Raw genomic sequence first — 27,656 nt, 5'->3', positions numbered from 1 at the left:
ATTTTTCATACATTTCGGCCCCTCCCCTAGCCTGGCAACCGGCAGGGGCAGGAGGCGGTGGAAGAGAGGCCTTTGTGACTCAAATAACTTAGGCAAGAAGACCCGAGGGGTCGGCTGCGTCCGTCCGAGCGGCGCCCGGTGTTATCTGTTCAACGTCCTGGCGCCCAGGCCGCCGTTGTGGCTGGAGGGGGGGTAGGGCGCGGGGGCGGCGGGGGCGCTGTGCGGGTAGGGGGGCGCGGGGGGCCGGCCGGGGGCCTGCTGCAGGTTGAGGATGCTGTCGATGGCGCTCTGCAGGTGTTCCGTGAGCGTGTCGTCCTGCGGGCTGTCGCTGGAGAAGCTGGCCTGGTCCACGTCCGGCGACTCGGACTTGCGGCGCTTGCTGGGGGGCACCGGGGGCGCCTCCCAGCCCGCGTCCCCGCCCGCGCCCGCGCCCTGGCCCGGCTCGGGCGGCGCCGCCTTCAGCACGCGCTGGTACAGCTCGTCCTCCACGGCGGCCAGCTCGCGGATGAGGCCGCTGGTGGCCTCGTCCACCTTGGCGGGCAGCGGCGCCCTGCCCTCGGCCGGGCCGCCCACGTTCTCGCGGTAGGTCTTGCGCAGCGGCAGGCGCGGGCAGTGCGCGGGCGGCGCCTTGCGCTCGGCGGGCGGCGGGTGGTCCAGCGAGCCGTTCACCTGGCCGGCGGGCGGCGGCGGCGGCCGGGGCGGGGGCTCGGCCGCCTTGGGCGCGGCGGGCGGCGGCGGCTGGTGCACGGGGTCCAGCGCCGTGTTGTGCACCACCTTGCTGAGCCCGGCCTCCTGCTTGATCTTCAGCTTGAGGCCGATGCGGCTGCGCGCCTCGTACGTCTTGATGGGCGGCCGGTTGCGCGAGGGCATCGGGCCGTCCTCGTCGGCGTCCAGGGAGGAGGCGGCGGAGGAGGAGGACGACGAGGACAGGGAGGACGACGCCCGGGCCCAGGTCACCGACGGGGAGCCGCCGGCCCCGCCGTGCCGGATCACTAGCTTGGTGGGCAGGTGCGGAGGGGGCTGGGCCGAGGCCCCCGAGGCTGACGTGGCTGGGCCGTGGCCGGGGAGCCGATGGCCCTCGGAAGAGGCTGCGACCGGGAGGCCGAGGGAGCGGGAGGAAGACACATACTCGTCTGCAGAGGGGGTGGGGTGGGGACAAAGAAAACACCGGGATCAGGAGAAAGATGGGGTTCCGGGAGCGGCGCTCAGAGAGGCCGTGCAGACTCACTGCCCGGCGCCAGGCGAGCCCCGGACACCCTCAGGATGCCCTCCTGGCATCACCCAAACCCTCCCTAAACCTCACCCTGCACTGCCCGATGGGCAGCCACACGGTAGCATGGAGTGAATCAGCCCAGCACGGTACCACACAAGTGTGATGCCAGTACTTGGGAGACTGAAGGAGGAGGAAATGAATCAGAAAATATGAAACAACGTGTGAGCCGGGCGTGGTGGCGCACGCTTGTAATCCCCACGCCCAGCCTCCTCTATCTTATTTTTACTTTGAAACAGGGTCTCAAAAGGTTGATCAGAGGCTCACTACTTGCTGAAGCTGTCCTTGAACCTATGACCCTCCTGTCTTAACTTTCCAAGAAGTGGGATTGCAGGACTGTGCCACCATGCGTGGCTCAATGACTGCTTTTTTAAAGAATTAAGTAAGGTTCATTAAAAAGAAAAAGGAAAAAAAGCCGGAGGTGGTGGCATATGCTTGTAATCCCAGCATTTGGGAGGCTGAGACAGTAGGATGAAGATTTGCGGACAGCCTCGGCTACTTAGTGAGGCCCTTTGCAACTCAGTGAGACCGTTTCAAAATAAAGAATAAAAATAGTGGACTTCCGGGAAGATGGCGACCGAGAAAAGCGGGGCTTAAGAGCCCTGCTAACAAAAAATCTCCATTACCACAAAATCAGCGCCTTTCATAGCCAGAAAACACCATCACCAGTGAAACAAAAAATCACCAGGCTCCAGAGAGAAAGCGGACTGAGAACAGAGCCACAGAGGAGATACACCGGCCCCGCGCCTGAGGAGGCGGCAGACGCGGCAGCAGCGCCATACTGCCGGAGGCACCGGCGAATTCACGGGACGGCTACAGCAAGCCGAGGTGAGCCACTGCGGAACAGCTAGGCGGGATTTCTCCGCACAGAGAGCATCTAAAGCTCCCAGTGGCCGAGCTCAGCACACGCTGCAGGGATTCAGAGTAGAAATCAAAATCAAGAAGAAAAACGCCAGCCCCATAGCCGAGGGCGTAGCAGCGGCGCCATATTGCCACCGGCGGCAGCAGCAGCGAATTCAGCGAGGCCAGTACAGCTACATCTGCGTACTCAAGAACAGTGAGTCAAATTGCAGGCCACAGAGGAGAAATCCCAGTACTGTACTCCCTGGGACTTGACCCAATGGGGGAGGGGCGGTGGCAGAGATATCACACCATAGGAGAATGTGCAACCTGGCACCCCCCACAGTCTAAAGCAGCCTCTATCGACTCTCTGGGTCGGAGACTCTGTGATAAAACCCAGTAAAGGAGTAGTGGGGTCCGAGATACTACTGACTCGAGATCCAGAGCACCTTAAGGGAAGTCATAGTGACCCAAGGGAAGAACCCAGAGAAGGCACAAACATCGGAAATCATGGGAAAGAGGAATAATACTGGAGCAATTAATGCCCACAACCCCACAACATCAGAACCCGATAAAAAAGAAAATCAGAGATTTCTAGAAGATCAAATCAGGAAAATAACTGTAGAAATAATAGAAGTGCTTCGAAAAGAACTCAGAGAGAGCCAAAAGGAGATAAAGGATGCAATTAATGAAGTAAAGGCCTCAATTCAAAGCACAAACAACCGATTGGAACACATGGAGAACAGAATCTCGCTCTTAGAAGATGAGTAATCCAAAAATGAACTCATAGTTTCTAATCTAGAAAAAAATATCCGACAGCAGGAATCTGATATTGAAGAAATATGGGCCCATTTTAAGAGAGCTAACCTAAGAATAATTGGAATAGAGGAGGGAAAAGAAAGTGAAACCAAAGGGATCAACAATCTCTTCAAAGAAGTAATAGCAGAAAATTTTCCAAACATAGAGCAAGAGGTTGATACAAAGGTCCAGGAAACTTATAGAACTCCCTTTAGACAGGATCGGAGAAGAGGATCCCCACGCCACATAATTGTCAAAATGACCAATGTGGAAGCCAAGCAGAGAATCTTAAAGGCAACAAAAACAAAGGGCCAAGTGACATTCAGAGGCAAACCAATTAGAATCACTCCAGACTTCCCAAACCAAGTCATGAAAGCCAGAAGGGCTTGGAGTAACATATTCCAAACTCTGAAAGAAAACAACTTCCAGCCAAAAATTTCCTACCCAGCAAAACTTTCTATCAAATTAGATGGAGAAATAAGAAGCTTCCATGACAAACAGAAACTGAAGGAATTTATGTCTTCAAAACCAGCACTAGAGAAAATACTCAAAGAGATTAACTACAAAGAAGAAATAGGTAACACACACCAGAACCAGAGAAACAAGAGTTTCCATCCAACAGACAACTAAGATTGGTTATCTGTGGAGATTCATTATTTATGTTAGTCTTTTACCTATCTCTAAATGGTATTGTTTGCCTTTATTGTTGTTAATTTTTAGGATTTCTAGTTGGAATATTAATATACCTTCAGATATAGCAATTGGAAATATTTTATCCCATTCTATTAGTAACTGTTAACTCTGTTTACATTGTCTTTGGATATACAATTTTTTTATTTTTTTATTTTTTAGGGAGTCTGTATACTCCTCTGTTGCCTGTGTCATTGAAATCATAACCAAGAAATCACTGTCAATTTCAATGTTGTGAGGTTTTATGACCCAGATTTTCTCCTAAAAGTTTATAGTCTTAAGATTTGTATTTAGGTCTATTATCTATTTTGAGTTAATATTTGTATATGGGATTAGGTAAGGGTCCAATTTTATTCTTTTCCATGTAATTATTATTTTTTAACAATATTTAGTTAAAAGATTATCATTTCCACCACCAAATGTTCGTGGAAACCTTGTCAAAAATAACTTGACAATATAGGGAAGAATTTAGCTCTAGGCTTTTATTTAACTCCAATGGTTTATATATCTGCCTTTAGAATAGTACTACACTGTTTCAATTATTGTAGCTTTATATGGTTTGAAATCAGAAAATATATATCTTCTAGCTTTGTTCTTTTTCAAGATCGTTTTGGGTACCTAGACTCCATATTCCATATTAGGATAGATTTTTTTCTGAAAAATAAATATATAAATATATGATAGTTTCACCTAAAAATAGAAAAAAATATTATCTGGTAAGAAAGAAAGCAAAAAGAAATATTGAAATGTTATCTTTAAGTCATCAAAAGCTTGGTATCAGACAAATGAAACTGTTATGTGAGATTATCATTTTTAATTTTAGATAAATTGCCATAATACTAGATGTCAACTACTAAGCCAAGCATGGGAGGGAGGGATGGGGAGAGAATGGGGTGGGGATTGGGTGGGGGCTGACTGGGAAAAGTGTGCATGTATGTCTACAAAAGTATGTATCCTACTATGATGTATGAATACAGTGCACCAATAAAAATTAAAAAGAAAAATACAAAAAAAAAAAATAGTGCTGGGGGTGTCAATTGGAGGTAGAATGCCCCTGGGCCCCATCCCCAGTACCGCAAAATAAATAAATAAATAAATAAATAAATAAATAAATAAATAAATTTAAAATAAAAGAGAATTAAGGTTCATGCTGGGCATGGTAGTGCACTCCTATAATCCCAATACTTGGGAGGCTGAAATGGAAATCATAGGTTCAAGGTCAGCCTCAGCAACTTAGCAAGACTGATTTAAAAACCTTTATATATAAATTATATACCATATATCATTTTAACATCATATACAAACATATATATATGTGAATATGAGTGTGTGTGTGTGTGTGTGTGTGTGTGTGTGTGTGTGTGTGTGTGTGTTTTGCTCAGAGAAGGTGCATCATGAGGTCCTGGTTTTGATTCCAAGCACAAAAAGAGCAGGCCATGTCTCAGGCTAGAACCGGGCAAAACCACACTCAGGGCACAGGGATGGTTTCTCTTGAGGGAATCTCTAGAGTCAGAACTAAGTGTGGACAGGGCTAAGGGGACTTTTTTTTGTGTGTGTGGTGGTACTGGGGGTGGCACCCTTCTACCTCTGGGCTATACTCCCAGACCTATTTTATATTTTATTTGGAAACAGGGTCTCTTAAGCCAGCAAGGCTGGCTTCGAACCTGCGTGATCCTCCTGTCTCTGCCTCCCAAGCGCGGGGATTACAAGCGTGCGCCACCACGCCCGGCCTAAGGGGGCATTTTTTGAGAAACCAGAGGCTGGGATTGCGCTCTTTCCTGCAGAGCCTAGGAGGCTTGTGAAAGACGATTGGATTCCTGGGGGCGGCAGAATACCCTCCCCATCCCAGGATCCAAAGGAGAACGGAGGAAGGACGCGCGGGAGGGAGGCTGGGCAGCACGCGCTCTCAGGGGAGCGGGGCACAGCCCGTGGGCTCGGGCGCCGCCTAGTGGCAGGGTCAGGCAAGGCCACGCAGCAAACACCAAGCGGCCAGGTCGCAGGATGCCACCCCTCCGCTCCTCTTACCTGGCTTCTCCTTGGCCAGCTGCTTATCCAGGGCAAGGGTGGTCTTCTCCTCCTGGATGAACATCCGGTCGATCATTACCATCTCTGCTGAGGGGCTCACCCTCTGGGGCAGGAGCAGATGTACAAGAGAAGATGAGAGGGAAAGCAGGGGGTTGGAAGATGATCTGACCACCCGGCTCCCTCCCACACTCCCTTACCCGCCCAGAGCTGGGAGGGGCAGGGAAGGGGTTGGAGGGAAGGGGCAGGGAAGCGCGGGGTGAGTGGTGGGTGCAGACAGTACCCGGGACTCCTCCAGGAGCAGGAGCCTGTATTTATTGAGCATGGCCTGGGTGCGTTTCAGCAGCTGCGTGGAGACCGTCTCAAACTCCTCGTCCACTGCCAGGAAGAGAAGCAATGCCGGGCTCGAGATGTTGAGGGCTGCAGACCACCCGCGCCCATGTGCCCGGCTGTCCCCACCCTTCCTGGCCTCCCCCACCCCTGCCAAGGCTGGCTGCAGGGCTGGGGGTCCTAGGGCACACAGGGGAGGCCTCACCTTTGTGGTAGTCGTTGGGAGAGGGGAGGGCACCCTGGTACACGTGGTAGGGCAGGAGGCGATGCAGGGCGTCCTCGAAGGAGGGGAAGGCTGTCTTGTAGTCAGGGTGCAGGACGGAGCCCTGATGTTTGTGCAAATGCTCCAGGAAACTGGGGGGCGAGGGGGTGAGACCACACTGAGCAGAGGTGAGGGCGGTCCCGGCCCTCAGCCTCACACCCGAGCTGAAGCCACAATGCTGCGGCGGGCGCATGCGCAAACATGCGCCAATACGATGATCCGTCTCACAGACCCCCCTGGCCACCAACTGAAGGAAGCGGGCGACCTGTTCTGTCTTACAGAACAGAAAACTAAGGCTCCAAGAGTGATCCGAAGTCCATCCTGCTCACAAAACAGGGAGAGAGAGCTGGAAGTCCCTGAAAGCTCCTGCTCCATGCTACCCTGCCTGCCGCCACCGGGGGCAGCCTGTCTCCACCTGCCCCAGGTCCAAGAGGGCAGGTTAGCCGGCTAAGATCCTCTAAGATCCTGTTCTCTCCCTTCGCTGGTGTTTTGTGCCCCAGCACCTGTTAGGCAGGGGGTTCTGTCTAGAGACCAGCACCCTGGGGTGGGTACACCGTCATGTGCCCGACATTTAGCACAGGCCTGCACACTTCACAAACGCCCCGGTGGATGGAGGGCACCAATGTTTACCCTCCAAACTACCACCCACCAGCACCTACCCGATGGGACTATTCATTCCTGCCTCTTACAACACCCATCACCCGGGCACCCAGACCTGCACCCACTTAGCTCACACCCACCTGGTTATCTGCCTGCTTCTGCTCACTCTACCCCGCTACGGCGGAGATGGCAATGGACACACCCGGCCACTGCCCTCTTGAAGCCAGCCACCTAGCAGTGCCCCTTGGGCCCCGCCGCCACCTTTACCACTCCATTTCCAGAGGGAACACAGAGGGTCTGTCAGAAACGCACACAGCTACCAGGAGGTGGAGCAATGGGCCTGGCGCACTTTTTCTTTTTGGTACTGGGATTGAATCCAGGGGCATTCTATCTCCAAGCTACACTCCCAGCCTTTTATGTTTTTATTTCAAAACGGGGTCTTGCTAGATTGCTGAGAACCTTGTTAAACCGCTGAGGCTGGCCTCCAAGCCGTGATCCTTCTGCCTCAGCCTCCCAAGCACAGAGATTACAGGTGCACGCGCACCAATGTCAGGAGACTGGCACCCTTCTGAGGGCGGCCCCCTTGGGAGGCGGGGCCTGGGTGGGCCTGTGGCTGTCACTCACCAGGCCTCCTTGCTGGGCTGCAGAGTGGGGGGCTTCTTCAAGCTGCTCAACTTGCTCTCGACCTGGGGAGGAAAGAGGGTGAGCGGCGGCGTGTGAGGGCCTCCACCCTGTGGCCTCATTTCCCAGCCCCTTCATGATGACTTGTCCTCTCCCTGCTTGGCCTCTGGTGAGCCTGGTCTCTCCAGCCCACCACTGCATACCGTCCCCCCGCCCTGCCCTGCCCTGCCCTGCCCTGCCCGGGGTGTTCAGTGGCATCCTGTCCTGAGCCAGCGGCCACCCTGCAGCCTCCATTGTCCCTGCTCACGCCCCTCGTGTTGGCGCGCAGCTGTCTTGGTGCCTGGGACCCTGCTGGTGATCCATCTGCCCCTGCTGCCCAGCTGGCTGGCCTTCTGCCTCAGCCGCCTCTGTCCAGTATCCTAGTTTCATCCTGCCCTCGCTGGTCCCAGGTCCCCAGTGATGTCCTGCTCTGAGGGCCTCTTACCTGCAGCCCGGAGGACTTCCCTGGCCCGGGCACCGCGGCCTTGGCCACGCTCAGGGTCGGGAGGCTGCTGACAAAGGCTTTGTTCTCGGCGGGAAGCAGAGGAGGGAGTCCTGGGCGCCAGGGGAGACAGGGCAGACAGGGCCCTGCGTCAGCAGCAGGAAGCCCCCTCTGCTCCCCACGGCTCTCCTAATCCTTGGGCCTTGGTGGCCATGCTGGCCCTGGCCGCTGCTTGGCCCTGGGCAGCCAGCCCTGCCTCCTCTACCTGCCGGCAGCCCCCTGAGGTCTGGGTGCTGCCCAGGGCTAGAGCACCCCTGAATCCTGCCCAGCCCGTCCTCTGTGACTCCCAGCCCCCATCTCTCCTGGTGGGCGCCTCTCCCCTACCTGTGGTGGCCATGGGTGCTGGGGCAGGGGGGTGGCTGGCAGCGGTGGGGGTCCCAGATGGGGCCTGCCCGCTGACCAGTGCAGAGGCAGTGGGGTTGGCCAGGGGCCCCAGGCTGGTGGAGGTCTGCGGGGCACTGGGGGTCCCCCCAGCCTTGCTCTGGAGAATGATTCCGGATGGCACCTGAGGAGGGGATAGAGGAGTGAGGGGGTGGGGTAGCCGGAAGCCCCAGGGCTGGGGATGAGAGGGAAAGTGGGAGGGGTGGGCAGGGCTGGAAGGGGGTAGTGGGTCCCTGTCCCTGGTTACCTGGTGGAATCTCTCCAGAAGAGCCTTCGGCTGGGGCAGAGGCGGAAAGGGGGCTGCCACCATCTGGAAGGTCCGAGGTGGTGGGGGAGGCGCCGCAGGGTCGGGAACCAGGTGCAGGGTCGGCGGGGGCGTGGGGGATCTGTGGGGCCCCTGGCCAGGCGGGAACTGGAGCTGGAAGTCGGGTGGCGTGGGGGCTGGCAATCTTGTGGGTGTCTCGGAGGAAGAGGCCCCAGAGGAGGAGGTGGAGGTCGGAGGGAGATGGGGGGCGGGGGGCAGCGGCCCCTCAGGCGGCTGGGAAGGGGGGCGCAGAGGAGGCTGCGGTGGGCCCGCGGCCGTGGGGGCCGGGGTGCTGGCGGGTGGGGGGATGCCCAGCTGGTTCTGGATGACGAAGATGCCGGGTAGAGTGGGGGGAACCTGGGGTGGGGGACAAGGGTGCAGGGCTGGCTCCGAGGGCGGGCGTGACAGGCTCTGGGGCTGGGAAGGAGGGCGGGAGTGGGGGCGGGAGGGGGGACGGGAGGGTGGCCGGGCGGGGTGCGGGGAGGGCAGGTGGGGGCTGTCTCCCAGAGAGGCCTGGTGAGGTAGTGACGGGGATGAGGAGGGCCCGGGGCCCTTCAGTGGAGCCGCTGTTGGGATCTGGGGGGTGGGGAGGAAGGGGTCAGAACCAGCTCTGGCTATCCCTGCCCCAGCCACTGAGGACCCCAGCCCCCCAGCTGAAACCTCCCCCTTCTGTGCCCACCTGAGTCCTGTGACAGGCCCCCCACCACGGCTCTCATTCCTTCCTCTCCTCCCTACCTCGTCCCCTCGCCCGCCCCACTGCCCTCTGACCCGCCCCTCTCCTGCCCTGTTCACACCCGCTCCCCCCACGAAGGCGAGCCCGGCAGGGTTTGGGGTTGACAGCAGCGGAGGAAGCAGCGGCAGCGGCGGGGGCGGGGCCACAGCGAGGGGCGGGGCGGGGCGGCTACCCAGCAGCAGACACCAGAGCTCTGCACACAGGGGACGGGGCGGGCGGGTGGCTGGGGCTAGAGCTGGCACTGAGTCCTGGGCCTCTGTTTCTGTGGAGCCTGGCCTACCTGGGTGCCTGTGCCCTCAGCAGAGGCCATACGGGCCATCTGTAACACCCACAGTGTCCTTCCCTAGGCAGGCCTCACCCCTCTGGACTCTCCTCGCTGAAGTCACCCCACAGGAATTTTGACCTTGTGAGCAGGGAGTGCCAGGGATGTGCCACACTGGGCCAACACCTACACACCGGATCATCCAATACAGGGCTGCGAACTCTGCTCTCTCCACACCCTGACAGCAGGGATAACAATGGCCCATTTCACAGACAAAAAACAGGTCAGGGGGCAGAAAGGCCTGGTCCAGGGTTAACAGTAAGGGCAGTGAGCCCGAAGCTCTGGGAGGTGCGTCCCCTCTCTGCCTTCGCTCTGCTCAGTGACTCCCATCCCCTCCTAATAGGAACTGAACCTAGGGGCATTCTACCTCCAAGCTATGCCCCCAGCCCTTTATATTTTTGTTTACTCTAAAACCGGGTCTTGATAAATTGCGGAAGGAATTACAAAGTTGCTGACCTCTAACCTGCAATCCTCCTGTCTCTACCTCCCAAGTACTGGGATTACAGCTGTGTACCATCAGGCCTGGCTCCGCTCAGTGATTTCTGCGCCATTTCTCAAAGCTGACTGAGGAGGACCCACAACCTGAGAGCTCAGGGGACTGGCCCAAGGCCACCAATGCTGCCGCACGCCAAAGCTGGGCCTCTGTGTCTCAAGCCTTCAGTGTGGGCAGATATGGTCTCAGTCACTGCTTGTCCTGGCTCCCAGGCCAGGGACTCTTCTAGCATCCTTTCCAAGCTCGGCCCTGAGTAACATCTGACAACCACAACATGATGGAAGCCACCCAATGAAGTGCTCAATGCAGATATCCTAAAGGGCTGCCACCAGCTGGACGTGGTGGCACACGCTTGTAATCCCAGCATTTGGGAGGCTGAGACAGGACGATCAAGGTTCGAGGACAGCCTCAGCTACTTAGTGAGGCCCTTTGCAACTCAGTGAGACCCTGTTTCAAAATAAAGAATAAAGCCGGGTGTGGTGGCACATGCTTGTAATACCCGCGCTTGGGAGGCGGAGAACGGAAGATCACGCTGGTTCGAAGTCAGCCTTGCTGGCTTGGGAGATCCTGTTTCCAAATAAAAATTATAAAAATAGGTCTGGGAGTATAGCCTGGGGGTGGAAGGGCTTCGAGGAACCCCAGTACCACCAAAAAATAAAATAAAAAAAGAATAAAATATAGGGCTGGGAGTGTAGCTTGGAGGTAGAATGCTTCTAGGTTCCATCCCCAGTACCGCAAAAATAAATAAATAAATAATAAATAAATGGCTGCTACCCTTGAAGAGAGGTGGGGGCAGCCGGGCCCCCAACAGAGCTGATGGACTGGCCTCCCCACAATGGTCCAGAAGGCAGCCTGGCCTGGGGACTTCAGAAGTGTCACCACCTTGGATCTGGTAATTTTCCCTCTAGAAATTTGTGATGATAACTCAGAAGGGGCATCCCACACCAAGAACCTACAAGAAGGGCTGGGTGAGGGCCCTCAAAGGACACTTCTGACCTTGTTCAGCCTACTTGACTTTTCTTTTTCTTTCTTTTTGGCAGGTCTGGGGATGGAACCCAGGGACATTCGACCTCCAAGCTACACCCTATTTTTTATTCTTTATTTTGAAACCGGGTCTCACTGAGTCACAGAGGGCCTCACTAAGTAGCTGAGGCTGTCCGTGAACCGTGATCCTCTGGTCTCAGTCTCCCGAATGCTGGGATTACAAGCATGCGCTACCATGCCTGGCTTTTTATTTCTTTATTTTGAAATAGGGTCTCACTAACTTGCGGAGGGCCTCACTAAGTCGCTGAGGCTGTCAGCAAACTGCTATCCTCCAGTCTCAGCCTCTGGAATGCTGGGATTACAAGCAGGCCACCACGCCCAGCAGCCCTTTTATTTTTTATTTTGAAACAGGGTCTCACTAAGTTGCTGAGGCTGGCCTTGAACCTGCCACCGCCCTTCTGTTTCAGCCTCCCAAGTAACTGGGATTACAGGCAAGTACCACTATGCCTGGCTTAATTTTATGTTTGAATTGGGGATTCAATACAGGGGAATTCTACCTCCATGCTAACCTTCCTGTCCTTTTTCTTTTTTACTTTGAAACAGGGTCTTGTTGAGTTGTGGAGGGTCTTAGTAAACTGCTTAGGCTGGCTATGGAACTGAAATCCTCCTGTTTCAGTCTCCCAAGTGCTGGGATTACAGCTGTGCGTGCACCACCAGACCAGGTTGATATCAAAATTTTTGAAAAGAGAAAAAAGGGACCAGGCATTGTAGTGCATGCTTGTAATCCTAGAACTTGGGAGGCGGGGACAAGAGGACCACAGGTTTGAAGTTATCCTCGGCAATTTAGGGAGACACTATTTCTTTCCCTTATTTAGTTTTTGGTGGTACTGCACATACCTTCAAGCTATGCTCCCAGCATATTTATTATTATTATTATTATTATTAATTATTATTATTATTATTATTATTATTTATTTTCTGTGTGGAACTGGGGTTAGAACCTAGGGGCATTTTACCTCTGAGCTACACCCCATCCTTAATTTTTATTCTTTATTTTGAAAGAGGGTCGCACTAAGTTGCGGAGGGCCTAAGTAGTTTAGGCTAGCCATGAACTTGCAATCCTCTTGTCTCTGCCTCCCAAGTACTGGGATTACAGGCATGCACCACCATGCCTAGCAATCCCCCCCTTTTTTTGTGGCACTGGGGAAGGAACCCAAGGGCATTCTACCTCTGAGCTAAACTCCCAGCCCTATTTTTATTCTTTATTTTGAAACAGGGTCTCACTAAGTAACAGAGGGCCTCACTAAGTAGCTGAAGCTGGCCATAAACCTGCGATCCTCCTGTCTCAGTATTGGAATTATAAACATGTACCACCACGCCCAGCCCAGCTACTCCTCTTGTTTTTGTTCTAAAATCTCATTAGGTTGCTGAGAGTCTTGTAGTACAAAAAGAGAGGGTGGAGGGCAAAGGGCAGGGGTGTAGCTTCCTGGTAGAGCACTTGCCTGGCACATGTGAGGCCCTGGGTTCCATCCCCAGCACTGCATTAAAAGAGAGAAAGCCGGGCGTGGTGGCGCACGCTTGTAATCCCCGCGCTTGGGAGGCTGAGACAGGAGGGTTGCGCAGGCTCAAAGCCAGCCTCAGCTAATTAGTGAGGCTCTCAGCAACTTAGTGAGACCCTGTTTCCAAATAAAGTATAAAATAGGTCTGTAGTTTAGCCCAGAGGTAGAAGGCCTCTGGGTTCCACCCCCCAGTACCACAAAAGAAAAAAAAAAAAAAAAAGAGTTAAAGCCAGGCATGGTGACGCATGCTTGTAATCCTAGTACTTGCAAGGCTGAGACAGGAGGATCACGCAGGTTCGAAGCCAGTTTCAGCTAGCTAGTGAGGCCCTCTGCAACTTAGTGAGACCCTGTTTCTAAATAAAGAATTAAAAAATAGGGCTGAGGGTGTAGCTCGGAGGTAGAATGCCTCTGGATTCAATCCCTGGTACCACAAAGAGGAGAGAGAGAGGAGAGAGAGAGAGGAGAGAGGAGAGAGGAGAGAGGAGAGAGAGAGAGAGAGAGAGAGAGAGAGAGAGAGAGAGAGAGAAAGAAAGAAACACGGAGGGAGGGAAGGAGATAGATATGGAGAGGGAGGGAGGGAGGGAGAACCTTCAGGCACTTGCTCATGGGGATGGCCACTGTGAGTTTATTTACAAATAGGAAAAAGGAGGAACAATCCAGGGAACCAACAGCAGGTGAGCAGACAGCCGCAGAAAGAAACCTGAGCCTCAGCCCATGAAATCGACCCAAACACCTTTCCCTAAGCTCAACTCAGCACGTAGCTGGCCACAAGGAGGAGCTAGAGAGCCAAGCGCAACCGGATCGCAGCACTGCAGGATTTAAACCTTGTTCTGAACAGCTGGTTACATAACAGCCTCTGGCCCCAGTGTGATGGCCCTCACCTATAACCCCAGGATTTAGGAGGCTGAGACAGGAGAAATACAGGTTCGAGGCCAGCTTTAGCAACTTAGCAAGACTCTAAGCAACCTAGTGAAACAAAATGGTTACTTTAACCTAATTTCAAAATAAAAAATAAAATAGAAGCCAGGCGTGATTGGTACATGCCTATGATCCCAGCACTTGGGAGGCTGAGACAAGGAGGACTACAGGTTTGAGGCCAGGCTCTTCAACTTGGAGAGATCTTGTTTCAGAAAAAGTAAGTCAGGCTTGGTGGTGCATGCCTGTAATCCCAGCACTTGGGATGCTGAGATAGGAGGATAACAAATGCAAGACCAGCCTCAGTAGCCTAGCCAGATCTGTTTCAAAACAAAAATGGAGCTGGGCGTGGTGGCCCACGCTTGTAATCCCAGCATTTGGGAGGCTGAGACAGGAGGATCGCAGTTAACAGACAGCCTCAGCTACTTGGTGAGGCCCTCTGCAACTCAGTGAGACCTTGTTTCAAAATAAAGAATTAAAAAATAGAGCTGGGGGTGTAGCTTAGAGGCAGAATGCCCCTGGGTTCCATCCCCAGTACTGCAAGAAAAAAATCTTAAGGGCTGGGTGCGCAGTCTGGAGGCAGATTGCCTCTGGATTGAATCCTCAACATCACAAAAAATAATTAAAATAAAAGCTGGGCGTGGTGGCGCACGCTTGTAATCCCTGCGCTTGGGAGGCTGAGACAGGAGGAGGCTGAGACAGGAGGATCGCACAGGTTCGAAGCCAGCTTCAGCTACTTAGTGAGGCTTTCAGCAACCTAGTGAGACCTTGTTTCTAAATAAAATATAAAAAAGGTCTGGGAGTATAGCCGGGAGGTAGAAAGCCTCTGGGTTCCACCCCCAGTACCACACACACACACACACACAAAAAAAAAAAAAAAAAAAAATTAAAATAAAACAAAATAGGCTGGGAGTATAGTTCAGATTGAACTCTCCTGGGTTCAATACCCAGTGCCAAATAAAATAAAATAAAATAAAATGGTAACAGTACTGTTCATACTAAATTGTTGGGGATGGAACCCAGGGGGCATTCTACCTCTGAGCAACATGCCCAGCCCTAATATTTTATTATTTTTGAAACGGGGTCTCACTGAATTGCAAGGGGCCCTAAATACCCGAGGCTGCCCAGGACCCACATCCTCAGGTCTCCACCTCCCAAATGCTGGGATTACAAGCATGTGCCACCACGCCCCGCCAATTATTGACTTTTTTTTTTTTTTTTTTGGTGGTACTGGGGGTGGAACCCAGAGGCTTTCTACCTCCGGGCTATACTCCCAGACCTATTTTATATTTTATTAGAAAACAGGGTCTCACTAAGTTGCTGAGAGCCTCATTAAGTAGCTGAGGCTGGCTTTGAACCCGTGTGATCCTCCTGTCTCAGCCTCCCAAGTGCGGGGATTACAAGCGTGCGCCACCACACCCGGCTTATTCTTTATTTTGAGACAGGGTCTCACCAAGTTGTGGAGGGCCTCACTAAGTAGCTGAGGCTGGTTGCGAACTTGCGATCTTCCTGGGATTACAAGCATGCACTACCATAACCAGCTAATTTTTTTTTTTTAATGTGTGTGTGTGTTGCTAGAGATTGAACCCAGGAGCATTCTACCTCTGAACTACACCCCCAGTCTGTTTTTTTATTCTTTTTTTTTTTTTTTGCAGGTCTGGGGATGAAATCCAGGGGCATTTGACCTCAGAGCTATACCCTCTTCCCTATTTTTTATTCTTTATTTTGAAATAGGGTCTCACTAAATTGCAGAGGGCATAAGCAGCTGAGGCTGTCTGCGAACCGTGATCCTCCAGTCTCAGTCTCCAAAATGCTGGGATTAGCCACGTGTGGTGGCGCACGCTTGTAATCCCCGAGCTTGGGAGGTTGAGATAGGAGGATCGCACTGGTTCGAAGCCAGCCTTGCTGGTTTAAGAGACCCTGTTTCCAAATAAAAAAAATATATATAAATAGGTCTGGGAGTGTAACCTGGAGTTAGAAGGGTTTCCAGGAACCCCAGTACCACCCCCCCAAAAAAAAACATAAAAATGCTGGGATTACAAGTGTGCGCCACCATGCCCGGTTTATTCTTTAACAGGGTCTCACTAAGTTGCAGAGGGCCTCACTAAGTAGCTGAGGCTGTCCGTGAACCACGATCTGGTTTCCGCCTCCCAAATGCTGGGATTCCGAGCGTGCGCGACCACACCACTCCCTATGTTTTTGTTTTTGTTCGACCTCTGAGCTACACCCCCAGCCGTACTTTTTATTCTTTATTTTGAAACAGGGTCTCACTAAGTTGCAGAGGGCCTCACTAAGTAGCTGAGGCTGGCCACGAATGGCATCCAATCCTCGGGTCTCAGCCTCCCAAGTACTGTGATCACAGGAGTGCACCACACCCAGCTGCTCTACTGGGTCATTCTTTTTCACCCAGGGGAAGCCCATTAAGGCTTGTTAGGACCTGCCCTTTGGAGAGGCCCACACAGGGAGGAGCTGAGGGCTCCTACCAACGGCCAGGCGGTCTTGGAAGCAGATTCTCCAGCTAAGCAAGTTGTTCCAGCCCAACACCTTCACTCTGACCTCCCAGGGATCCTCACCAGAGCCACCCAGATAAGCCGCTTCTAGGCTTCTGATCTTCAGGCACACATTAATGCTCGTTGATTTAAGCTGCTACATTTTAGGGGTCATTTATTACACAGTAATAGAAAACTAAGAAATCTGTTTTGCAGTGCTTGGGATTGAACCTAGGGCCTTGTACATACTAGGCAGGTGCTCTACTATTGAGCTAAAACACCAGCAAAAAAGTGTCTCTCCGAGCCTGGCATGGTGGTGCATTCCTGTAATCCCAGTACTTGGGAGGCCAAGACTGGAGGATCACAGGTTTGAGAACAGCCTCAGAAAGTAGTGAGACTCTCTGGGCGTGGTGGCGCACGCTTGTAATCCCTGCGCTTGTGAGGCGGAGACAGGAGGATTGCGCAGGTTCGAAGCCAGCCGTGCTGGCTTAAGAGACCCTGTTTCCAAATTTTAAAAAAGTATAAAATAGGTCTGGGAGTGTAGCCCGGAGGTAGAAGGGTTTCCAGGAACCCCAGTACCACCACCAAAAAAAAAAAAAAAAAAGAAAAAGAAAGTAGTGAGACTCTCATCAACCTAGCAAAACCCTGTCTCCAAATAAAATAAAATCAGGCTGGGTGTGATGATGCACGCTTGTAATCCCAGTACTTTGGAGGCTGAGGAGGACCACAGGTTCAAGGACAGCCTCAGCAAGTAGTAAGATTCTCATCAACCTAGCAAGACCCTGTTTCCAAATAAGAAAATCAGGGATGGTAGTGTAGTTTGAAGGTAGAATGGCTCTCGGTTCAATTTCCAGTAAGTGCGTGCACGCGTACACACACACACACACACACACACACACACACACACACACACACACACACAGTCTGTCTCTACCAGGCATGGTGGTGCACCATTGTAATCCCAGTATTTGTAGCTGAGGCTGTTCGCGAACCACGATCCTCCGGTCTCAGCCTCCCAAATGGCAGACAAGAGGTTCGAAGCCAGCTTTAGGTACTTAGTGAGGCTCACGGCAATTTAGTGAGACCCTGTTTCAAATAAAGAATAAAAAGTAGGGCAAGGGGTATAGCTCTGAGGTCGAATGCCCTTGGGTTCCATCCCCAAATCTGCAAAAAAAAAAAAAAAAAGAGAGAGAGAATAAAACATAGGGCTAGCCAGGCGTGGTGGCGCATGCTTGTAATCCCCGCGCTTGGGAGGCTGAGACAGGAGGATCACACAGGTTCAAAGCCAGCCTCAGCTACTAGTGAGGCTCTCAGCAACTTAGTGAGACCCTGTTTCTAAATAAAGTATAAAATAGGTCTGGGAGTATAGCCCGGAGGTAGAAAGCCTCTGGGTTCCAACCCCAGTATCACCAAAAAAAACCCCCAAACAAACAAACAAACAAAACCCATAGGGCTAAGGGTGGAGCTCAGAGGTAGAATAGCCATGGGTTCAATCCCCAGTACCTCAAAAAATTATTCTAAAATGGAGAGCTAAAAATACAAAAGAAATTTTTTTTTTTTTTTTGCGGGTATGGAGATGAAACCCAGAGGCATTTGACCTCCGAGCTATATCCCCTGCCCTATATTTTATTCTTTATTTTTTTTTGCAGAGGGCCTCACTATGTAACTGAGTCTGGCCGCAAACCATGATCCTCCATTCTCAGTCTCCCAAATGCTGGGATTACAAGTGTGTGCCACCACGACCGGCTTGGAATTTTTTTTTTTTCTTTTTTTGTGGTACTGGGGTTCCTGGAAACCCTTCTACATCCGGGCTACACTCCCAGACCTATTTTTATATTTTTTTTAAATTTGGAAACAGGGTCTCTTAAGCCAATGAATGAGGCTGGCTCCGAATCTGTGCGATCTTCCTGTCTCTGCCTCCTAAGTGTGGGGATTAAAAGCGTGCGCCACCACGCCCGGCCTTGGAATTTGTTTTAATGTGTTTTCATTCTCGCTAAAAATGCAGACACACATACATAACCTCCACAAACTTAAGTTAAAGGTCAAAAGAAAAAAATCTGTAATTCATAGCACAGAAAAAGGTCATTTCATTCATATACAAAGAGCCTTCAGAAATCACTAAGAATAACAACTAGATAAATAATAACAATTGGGGTAAAGAATATGAAGAGAAAGTACACAGAAAAGGAAACACAAAAGAAATATTTCCAGACGTTTAACCTCAACCTAGTCGTGGTGGTGCACACCTGCAAACTCTTTCAATGTGCCGAGCCTGATCCAAGGATATCATATATACTTAACTATCATAACTCTCAAAAGTGGCAGCTGTTATTATTAGCTTCATTTTACAAGCAACAAAACGGAGACAAAGAGAAGTAAACAACTTGTCTAAAGTCACAGAGCCTCTAAGTGGCAGAGCTGGGATTCCGAGTCCCCTTCCTAACTCCCAGACCATGGTTGGCCAACCACACACTGCACAACTGGCGAGGGTGCAGCTCACTGGGGGAGATGACCAGAACTTAAAACAACACAGGAAGCCGGCGTGGGGCGCACGCTTGTAATCCCAGCACTTGGGAGGCTGAGACAGGAGGATCACAGGTTCGAAGCCAGCCTCAACAACTTAGTGAACCCCTGTTTCCAAATAAAAAAATAAAATAGGGCTGGGGATATAGCTCAGCGATAAAAGGCCCCTGGGTTCCACCCCCAGATCATAAATAAACAAATAAATAAATGGGCTGGGGTGTAGCTCTGAGGTAGAATGTTCCTGAGTTCAAACACCAGTACTAAAATATATTAATAAATAAAAAGTAGATAATACTAGCAGCAGGCGATATTATGGACTTTGTGCTAGGTATCTAGTACCTCATCTACTCCACCTACTTGCTCCCCCCACCCTCCAATACCTGCTGTGGGAGAGAAGTGGGTCGCTCAAGGTCACCTGGAAGGTGGTGGAGACTGAAAGTGAAACTGGGGCTGTTCAGGGACAAGGCCCTAGTTGGTTTCTGCCATCTTGGTCTTCACAGCTGCTGTCCTCTCCTCTTTTCACCTTGCCTTTGTTTTTTTTTTTGTTGTTGTTTTTTGGGGATACTGGAGATTGAACCCAAGGCCATTCTACCTGCAAGCTACATCCCCAGCCCTTTTTATTTTAGTTTTAAAACAGGATCTTGCTAAGTTGCTGAGATTGGTCTTAAAACCCAGGATCCTCCTGTCTCAGTCTCCCATGTACTGAGATCCCTGGTGTGTGCCATCATGATTAGCTCTCTGGTCCTTTTTGAATAAGTACAACAGCCACTCCTCTAGAATAAAAGAATAGCGCTCCCTAACTTCTTATGCTTTTATGAGAAAAAAGGCTATTTTTTCCTAATATGTAAAGAGTTTCTACAAATCAACAAGAAATGACCAGTAACCCAAACTTTAAAATGGCAAGTGATTTCAACAGAACAAAACACACAAACAACTCTTAATCTGTGAAAACTTGCCTGACCTCATGCAGGATAAAATAAGCACAAATTAAAATAATATAAGAAGCCAGGAGCAGTAGTGCATGCCTATAAATCCAGTACTTAGGAGACTGAGAAAAGAGGATAACAGGTTTCAGGACAGCCTCAACAACTTAGCAAGACTCCCAGCAACCTAGTGAGACCCTGTTTCAAAACAAAACAAACACCAAAAGCAAAGTAATAATAATACAAGGTAATATTTTTCACCTATCAGTTTGGCCAAGTTGAATACTAATGAGGCTGTGGGAAAACAAGTCCAAACCATACACTGCTGATACAGACTAAACCGATTTATACTCCACAGAGGGCAATCTGGCAGTATCTGTCAAAATATAAACACATATGCCTTTAGAACCTTCTTCGTAACAGCTAAAGATGAGGAGTAATTAAAAGACCCAAGGAGAACAGGAGAAAAGAAATATAAGAACCACCCAAGAAAACTTCAGGGGTCTGGGGTCCAGGACAGGGCTTCACAATCTATGCTCTGTTTAGTTTGTTTTGAAGCGTGAATTATCTGAACGCATTGCTCAGGGGTGAACAGGAGAACCGTAGGGAGTAACTCGCCTTCTGCGGCGCGCACCTTGCTCCCCTGCCTAGCGTGGGCTCCCCAGGGCTGGTCCTGGCCTCAAGCGTCTACACTCACCAGGAGACACAGAGGACACGAGCAGGGGAGAAGGAGAGCGCATTTCCCAAATCAGCGAGACAGAGGCAGGCAGGGCAGAGCGGGAGAGCAGGAGGAGGGGTGAGCTGGGTCTGAGGCTGCTGGAGTTCATCTACCTGGGGGGCCGGAGCCGGGGAAGCCTGGCTGTCGGGGGCCTGAGGGCTGAGGCCAGCTCCTTTGGCTCCTGGGGTGGCCAGGGCTGGGTCTTGGGCGGGAGGCGGGGCGCTGACTATGACCGAGGCAGGCACGGAGAGGTGGGGGCCTTCTGTGGAGAGGGGCTGCTGGCTCCTCTCCTGCAAGGGGCAGCCGCACAGGTCAGAACGCCACCCCTGCGGATTCCCCGCCTCCTTGCCTGGGAGGCCACAACCTGGGGACCTTGGTCCGCTCTGGGCTCTTGTCAGCTGTTTTCGAGGTCCACCCCACCCCTCCATCCATCATCTGTCCTTTCATCCATCCATCTATCCATCCGGGTCACACCCACTTCCTCTTTGAGATCCTCTTCTGTCAACTGGCTATCAGTCGGCCTGCGCGGTCCCTCCCCAAATGTCTCCCCACCAACTCACCCAGGCCCTCGTCCTGCAGGCCTCCCCACAGGGCTGCTGGGTTCACATCCCCTGGGCCACTTCCAAGACGCTCTCCCCAGCCATGAGGTCCCCCTGGCTGCCCTGGCCTCATCTGGCTCAGCCCTGGGCCCCTCTCCTGATGCCCTCCACCCCGTCCCCAGCCCTGGTACCTGGGGCAGGAACATCTGCAGGGAGTCCTGAGTGAGGATGGCCGTGGCAGCGGCTGCGGAGGATGGCTGCCCCAGGACGATCTTCTCTGGGCTGGATGCCAGGCCCGGGCTGGGTTGAGGGGTGGTGGCCTGAGGTGGGGCAGCGCCCTGTGGTGTGGGGGCCTGCGGCGGCTGCTGGAGGCCCAGAGGCAGTGGTGTGCTGACGGCGGGCGGCACCGAAGGTGTGGGCTGCACCGTGAGGACGGGGGTGGCCTCCCCTGCCGCCGCGGCGGGGGTGGCTGGCTGCACTAGCCCTTCAGGGGTGTTGAGCATGGCCACAGCACTTGGGGGCAGGGTGACTCCCTGGAGGACAGTGGTGGCGGCGGGGCCAGCGGGGGCTGGCTGGCTCTGCGTGGGTAGGCTCCCAGCAGCCAGTGACACGGGCATCTGGAAGAGGGCCGGCTGGCCCACCTGGATGGGGGCAGCCGAGAGGATGTGGGCAGCGCTGTGGGCCCCTGAGTGTGGGGCCAGTACGGGGCCCAGGCTCAGCGGGCCTGCCAGGTTCTGGTTGGTGAGGATGGGGTTGGCGATGAGCTGTCCGCCGGCGTGGGGGGCTGCAGCTGTCAGGATCTGTCCACCTACGCTGGCCGGCAGGGCAGAGAGCGGCTGAGGGAGCTGGACGGCGGGTGTGCCGGGCAGCAGGAACTGGTTCTGACCCGGTAGCATATGCTGGGCAGGGATGACAATGCTGCTGCCCTGGTTCAGGAGATGCACACTCATGGGTTTGCTCAGGGCCCCAGGAGGCTGGGGCGGGGCGGCCCCTGGGGTGGTGGCCGGAGGCTGCTTGAAGACATTGGCCTGCAGGGCGGGCGCTGGGAAGCCCGAGAGCACCACATTTTGGCCTGCTTTGCCTGCTGCCATGAAAGTCAGGTTTTGGGGGGCCTTGGGTGACTGCTGCAGGGCCCCCGGCTCGCCCTGGATGGTGAGCGTGGCGCCTGCAGGGGCGAAGGGCTTGGGTGTCAGCTGGTAGAGCTTGGGGGGCAGCACCCCGGCCGGCTTGGGTTGGATGGGCGTGGGTGTGCGGTGCAGGATCACGTTGGGCGCTGGCACCAGGGGCGACGTGCCCAGGCCCGGGGCCACTGCCAATGGCTGTCCTGAGGGTGCCCCGCTGGCTGCTGCCGTGGCGGCCCCTGCCCCGGCAAACACAGAGTTCCCGTTGAGTGTGGTGGCCACGGCAGCCGGGAGGCTCTTCTGGATGACCAGGCCAGCCCCCTGTGGGGACACACCAGCGGAGGCCAGGGTCACTGGTTCCGAGGGACCGGCAGCCGAAGCCAGGTAGCCACTGACAGGTACCTGCTTGGCCAGAAGCTGGGAAGTGGGCGGGTTGAGTGCCATGACGGGCTGGCCCACCACCTGGATGGGCGCCAGGCCAAGTGTGGCCGCTGTGGCTCCGCCGGGGCTACCATTAGGCAGGCCCTGGAGGCCTGGGATGGGCTGCAGGGTCACGTTGCCCAAGCCAACGGGCTGCAGGAAGGGCTGGACGCTCAGGGCCTTGTTGACCACGTCCTGGGGTGGCACCAGGGCCTGGTGGGTCAGCACCGTGGGCGGGGCCTGCAGCCCCAGCAGGTCAGCACTGCCTGGGAAGAGGGTTTGAGTTCCTGCGGCCACTGCGGCCGCCCCGGCAGCGCCTGGCGGACCAGCACTGCCATCCGCGGGCTGCAGGGTGGGAAGCTGGAAGGGGCCCAGGTCCAGCTCCGCCTCAGCCTCCAGTGTCTGCTCTGTGATGTTGGCCTCCTGAAGGCTCTGTTGCAGGATGTCGCAAGGCTGGTCAGAACCCCCGCTGGCCCCGCCACCGGCCCCTGTGGCGGGTGAGCCCAGGATGTCATCTTCCAGGAAGTCCAGGTCCACGCTGGGAGCTGGCTGGCTGGGCTCTGGGTTTAGGTGGTTGCCAGAAGCTTCTTGCACGTGGAGCTAGAGGCCAGAGAAGGAAGAGCCAAGGTTAGCAAGGGGCTGGGCTCGGCCATGGCCACAGCAAAGGCACCCTGGGTGTGGATTCTTAGTCCAACCAAGACTATCCCGTCTAGAACTGACTGAACCTGGGACTAGATCCTAGCTCTGCTGCGCTTGGTTGTGCAACCCAGGGCTTGTCAAATCTTACCTCTTTCCTCATCTGTACTGGTTAGTGGTGGTGGTGGTTGTTTTTCAGAACTGGGGATGAAACCCAGGGGCATTCTATCTCCAAGCTACACCCCCAGCCCTATTTTTTTTTATTCTTTATTTTGAAACAGGGTCTTACTAGGTTGCAGGGGGACCTCACTAAGTAGCTAAGGCTGACTGCGAACCTGTGATCCTCCTGTCTCTGCCTCCCAAATCCTGGCATTACAAGCATGTGCCACCATGCCTGGCTTAAAAATGAGTCTTTAAATAATTCTTTTTATTTAAAAAATTATTCTTTTTTTGGTGGTACAGGGATGGAACCCAGGGGTTTTTCTACCTCTGGGCTATATTCCCAGACCTGTTTTATACTATAGGAAACAGGGTCTCACTAAGTTGCCGAGAGCCTCACTCAGTAGCTGAGGCTGGCTTCGAACCTGCGGGATCCTCCTGTCCTAGCCTCCCAAGCACTGGGATTACAAGTATGTGCCACCACTCGACCGCTTTTATATTTTATATGGAAACAGGGTCTCACTAAGTTGCTGAGAGCCTCACTAGGTAGCTGAGGCTGACTTTGAACCTGCAGGATCCTCCTGTCTCAGCCTCCCAAGTACAGGGATTTGAAGCATGCACCACCATGCCCAGCAAGTCTTTAAACAATTCTGGAAGCCCATAATACTTAGTTGTGACTCTAAACCCCAAAAAGCTCTGAAAATCAAGTGTCTTTAGAATTCTTATGGTACCCAGGCATAGTGTGGCATGCCTGTAATCCCAATACTTTGAAGGCCGGTCCGCAAGATTGCTGGTTTGAGGCCAGCCTAAGCAACTCAGTGAGATCTTGTTTCAAAAATAAAAAAATAAAAAGATAGAAAGTATAGCTCCGAGGTAGAATACTCCTAGGTTCATGCCCCACTATCAGAAAAAAGAAAAAGAAAAAGCACTGTTAGGACAGCAAAACCTGGCCAGGAGCTTTGAGGAGATGCACCCCTGTGTAACTGACTATGCTCCAGCACGGGACAGTGAGTGTATGATGTCACAGATGGCATGCGGTCTGTATGACTGTCCCTGAATCTGAAAAAGATTGAATTTTGAAACATGCCTGGCCTCCAAGTTTCCAATAAAAGCCCTGGTTCTGCTAAAGACACAGCACAGCAGCACAGCCATCTGAGCCTAGGGGCTACTGTGCCAGGAAGCCGATGTTTCTTAAGTTTTGTGGTACTGGGGACTGGACCCAAGGACACTCTACCTCTGAGCCCCAGACTCTCAGCCCTTTTTTTTTTTTTTTTTTTAAATTTTGTTTTGCTTTGAAACAGTTTTGCTAAGTTGCAGAGGCTGGCCTCAAACCTACACCAGCTCTGCGCCAGGCCAGGCCCACCTACGCTCATTCCCGTACAGTGGTCTTTTCCACCTCACCCTGTCCTCCGTGACTGCCTCCTGCCCCCGGGCACATGCCGCGCTGAAGCAACCTGGTGCTGGCCAGATGCGGGGACTTACCCCAGGACCTTCATAGAAGGCACTTTGGGCCTCTCCAGGGGCATCCAGGAGGTCATCACTGTCCAGCTGCAACAAGACCCACCCCCGCCCAAGGTTAAAGGTCAGGCCGGCCCAGGCTCTAGAGTACAAACCAATTTAGGGCTACTTGAGACACGAACATGGGAAGGTGGGGGAGAGGGTATAGAAACTGCCCCAAAAAGGAGATCTCAAAGAAAGGGGCTTGATGAGCTAGGCGTGGTGACACACACCTGTAATCCCAGTACTTGGAAGGCTGAGACAGGAGGATTGCAGGTTCATGGCCAGACTTAGCAGCTTTGCTAGATTCTCAGCACCTTAGTGATACTCAGTTTCAAATAAAAAATCAAAAAAGTGATGGGGTGTGGCGTGGAGTTAGAATGCCCTAGAATTCAATCCCCAGTACCAAAAAAGGGGGGAGGGTTGGTGGCATGCTTATCACTTAAGGCATCCCCAAGCTAAGATGGAGTCCCTCGGCCAGCCTTCGATGCACTCAGGACATGCCTGCCTTGAACCTGAGACTCCCGTCTGTTCCCGGGCCTTTGCTGAGCAGTGCCCTGCCTTCTGCCACCAGTCTCTCTGGCGGCACACCCTCCAGGACCTATCACACACACCACATATCTGCAATACCCCTTACTAAGCCACTCCTCTCTACACAGCATCGGCCCTCACACGCTAGGACACGCCCAGCTCTGGGGGTGTGGGGACGGGGACCTACCTGCTCTCAGTTCTGGGGCACCTCCAGTAGAGGTCCTAGCCTCCATATGTAAGCACCCACTGACTGCCCTGAGGCCTCCCAAAGTTCTCTCTCGGCCTAACGTGTCTCCAGAACCTCACTTGTATTCAGCAGCCCCATCCGCACTTTCAGAATCTGCCCTGATCTTCCAGTCTCACAAAAACAGTCCCGTTATCTACTAATTTGCTCAAGCCCAAACCTCAGAAGCCTCACAGGGTACCCTCGATCCCTTGACATGGAATCCACTAACAAGTCTCCTTGATTCTACCTCCCCGATACACCCAAAGTCGCACAACCTACCTCCTGGACTGCGCGCCCTGCAGCCTGGGCCATGGCGGCCCACTGCCCTGGCCTGGGCTCCACACGTTACTCAACAGTTCTCCTTTCAAGAGGTGGAACTCAATTCCCCTCTTTCTACATGTGGGTAGGACTTAGTAACTCTTTCTGCTGAGCACATGATAGAACTGACTGTGTGTGACTTTGGAAACGATACCGTGGCTTCTCCCTTTACCTTGAGCTACACTCTCAGCCTTTTTGTTTTTGTTTTTGTTGGTACTGGGGTTCCTGGAAGCCCTTCTACCTCCGGGATACACTCCCACTGGCTACACTGCCAGACCTATTTTTTAACTTTTTTATGTGAAAACGGGGTCTCTTAAGCCAGCGAGGCTGGCTCCGAACCAGCGCGATCCTACTGTCTCCGCCTCCCAAGCGCAGGGATTACAAGTGTGCGCCACCATGCCCGGCCACTCTCAGCCTTTTTAATTTTGAAATGGGTCTCCCTAAGTTGCTGAGGCTGGCCTTGAGCCTGCAACCCCCATCTTGGCCTCCCAAATCCTGGGATTATAGGTGTGCACCACCACGCCCACCCCCACCCCCACCCCGGCCCCCCCGGCTCTTTAGCTCTGGGAGAAGCCAGCCGCAGTGTCCCAAGACACTCCAGCCCTGCCGTGGAGAGGCCCAGGTGGCAGGGAACCAAGGCCTCCTGCCAACAGCAGCAGAAAGGAGCGAAAGTGGAAACACATCTGCCTCCCCAGACCAGCCCAGGTGCCCGCAGCACAGGAGTCCCGCAGCCAGGACCGCCCGGCCACGCCGCTCCCAGATGGGAGTGCGTGACAGGGGCCTCAGGTGGCTACCTGTGGAGACTTTGTGTGCGCAGCCATAGACAACTAATACAGCTTCCTTGCGGTTCACAGGACTTCTCACTTTCTTCCCATCTATAGCATGCAAATAAGATTGGGAATTCTCTTCCTTACTAAGCCACAAGGGCTGCTTTCACATTCAGAATAAAAACCAAAACTCTTCTATCAGGGCCTCTTAGGCCTGAATAATCTGGTGACTTCCTCCACTCTGAGTGTACCTCCTACTAATTTCCCCTTGAGATGGCTATGCCAGCCTTTCTGTTCCTTGAACATGATACTAACTCCCCAGATTTTTCACCTTCTCTGCCTCCTCCTACGAACACCAGGAACACCTTCAGTGTAACCCTCTTTGAAACCCTCTCTGACCACACTACCCTCTCAATCTCAAATTCGTTTTCTCTCTCTTTCTCTCTGTACTTGAACTTAGGGGCGTTCCACCTCCAAGGTACACTCTCAGCCCTATCTTATTTTTTATTTTGAGTCTTGCTAAGTTGCTAAGGCTGGCCTTGAACCTCCGATCCTTCTCTCTCAGCCTCCCAAGCACTGGGATTACAGGTGTGCGCCACCATGCCAGGCTTTGTGTACGTGTGTGAGTCTTGATATGGAACCCAGGACCTCATGCCTGCTTGGCGAATGCGCTGCCGTGAGCCACCCCTCCAGCCGGGATCTGTTTTCTTATGTGAGTGGCAGTAGGATTTCACATCATATTTCTGTGTGGTGCTTTTCACCACCACCTTTATTACTTCCTGACTTCTTTGAGGAGAGGTAAACGGTGTGAGGGCAGGGATTTACTGTCCGTTTTGATCATTGCCTGAATCACAGAACTTGCAAGCAGATATACTGAGTCAAGGGGCTGTGATTCTACAGCCCTCCATCCAGGGAATGCCCCTCTCCAGCCATCACTTACCTTCTCGGATCCATGCAAGAAGTCATTGAGGGCCTGAGGGTCACTGAAAGAGAGAGAAGGAAGATGCTGAAGAGGTGAGCTGAGGAAGGGCGGGGGGAGGGCGTCTGAGACAAAGGGCAGGGGGCAGGGAGCCCCTTACTCACCAAATCACGTCTAGTAAGCATCTCCCATCCTCATCATCCAT

The 27,656-nt window shown here is 53.0% G+C and overlaps 1 protein-coding gene across 1 annotated transcript; it reads right to left on the bottom strand.

Annotated features, from left to right (window-relative positions):
- Window positions 1-141: 141 nt before the first annotated feature.
- BICRA (BRD4 interacting chromatin remodeling complex associated protein) lies at window positions 142-27,656 on the bottom strand (the record flags this gene model as incomplete). The annotated part of the gene is made up of 13 exons (XM_080702031.1): window positions 142-1,133; window positions 5,624-5,726; window positions 5,904-5,998; window positions 6,156-6,304; window positions 7,437-7,498; window positions 7,918-8,027; window positions 8,299-8,479; window positions 8,603-9,235; window positions 20,432-20,608; window positions 21,049-22,998; window positions 24,676-24,741; window positions 27,473-27,515; window positions 27,616-27,656. 13 exons carry the CDS (start codon window positions 27,654-27,656, stop codon window positions 142-144), a joined length of 4,602 nt encoding a protein of 1,533 aa, XP_080558157.1.

Source organism: Muscardinus avellanarius (genome assembly GCF_963383645.1).
Source record: "Muscardinus avellanarius genome assembly, chromosome: 10".
NCBI lineage: Eukaryota > Metazoa > Chordata > Mammalia > Rodentia > Gliridae > Muscardinus > Muscardinus avellanarius.
The sequence above is the reverse complement of the archived record's forward strand: the minus strand, read 5'-3'. Positions and strand labels throughout refer to the sequence as shown.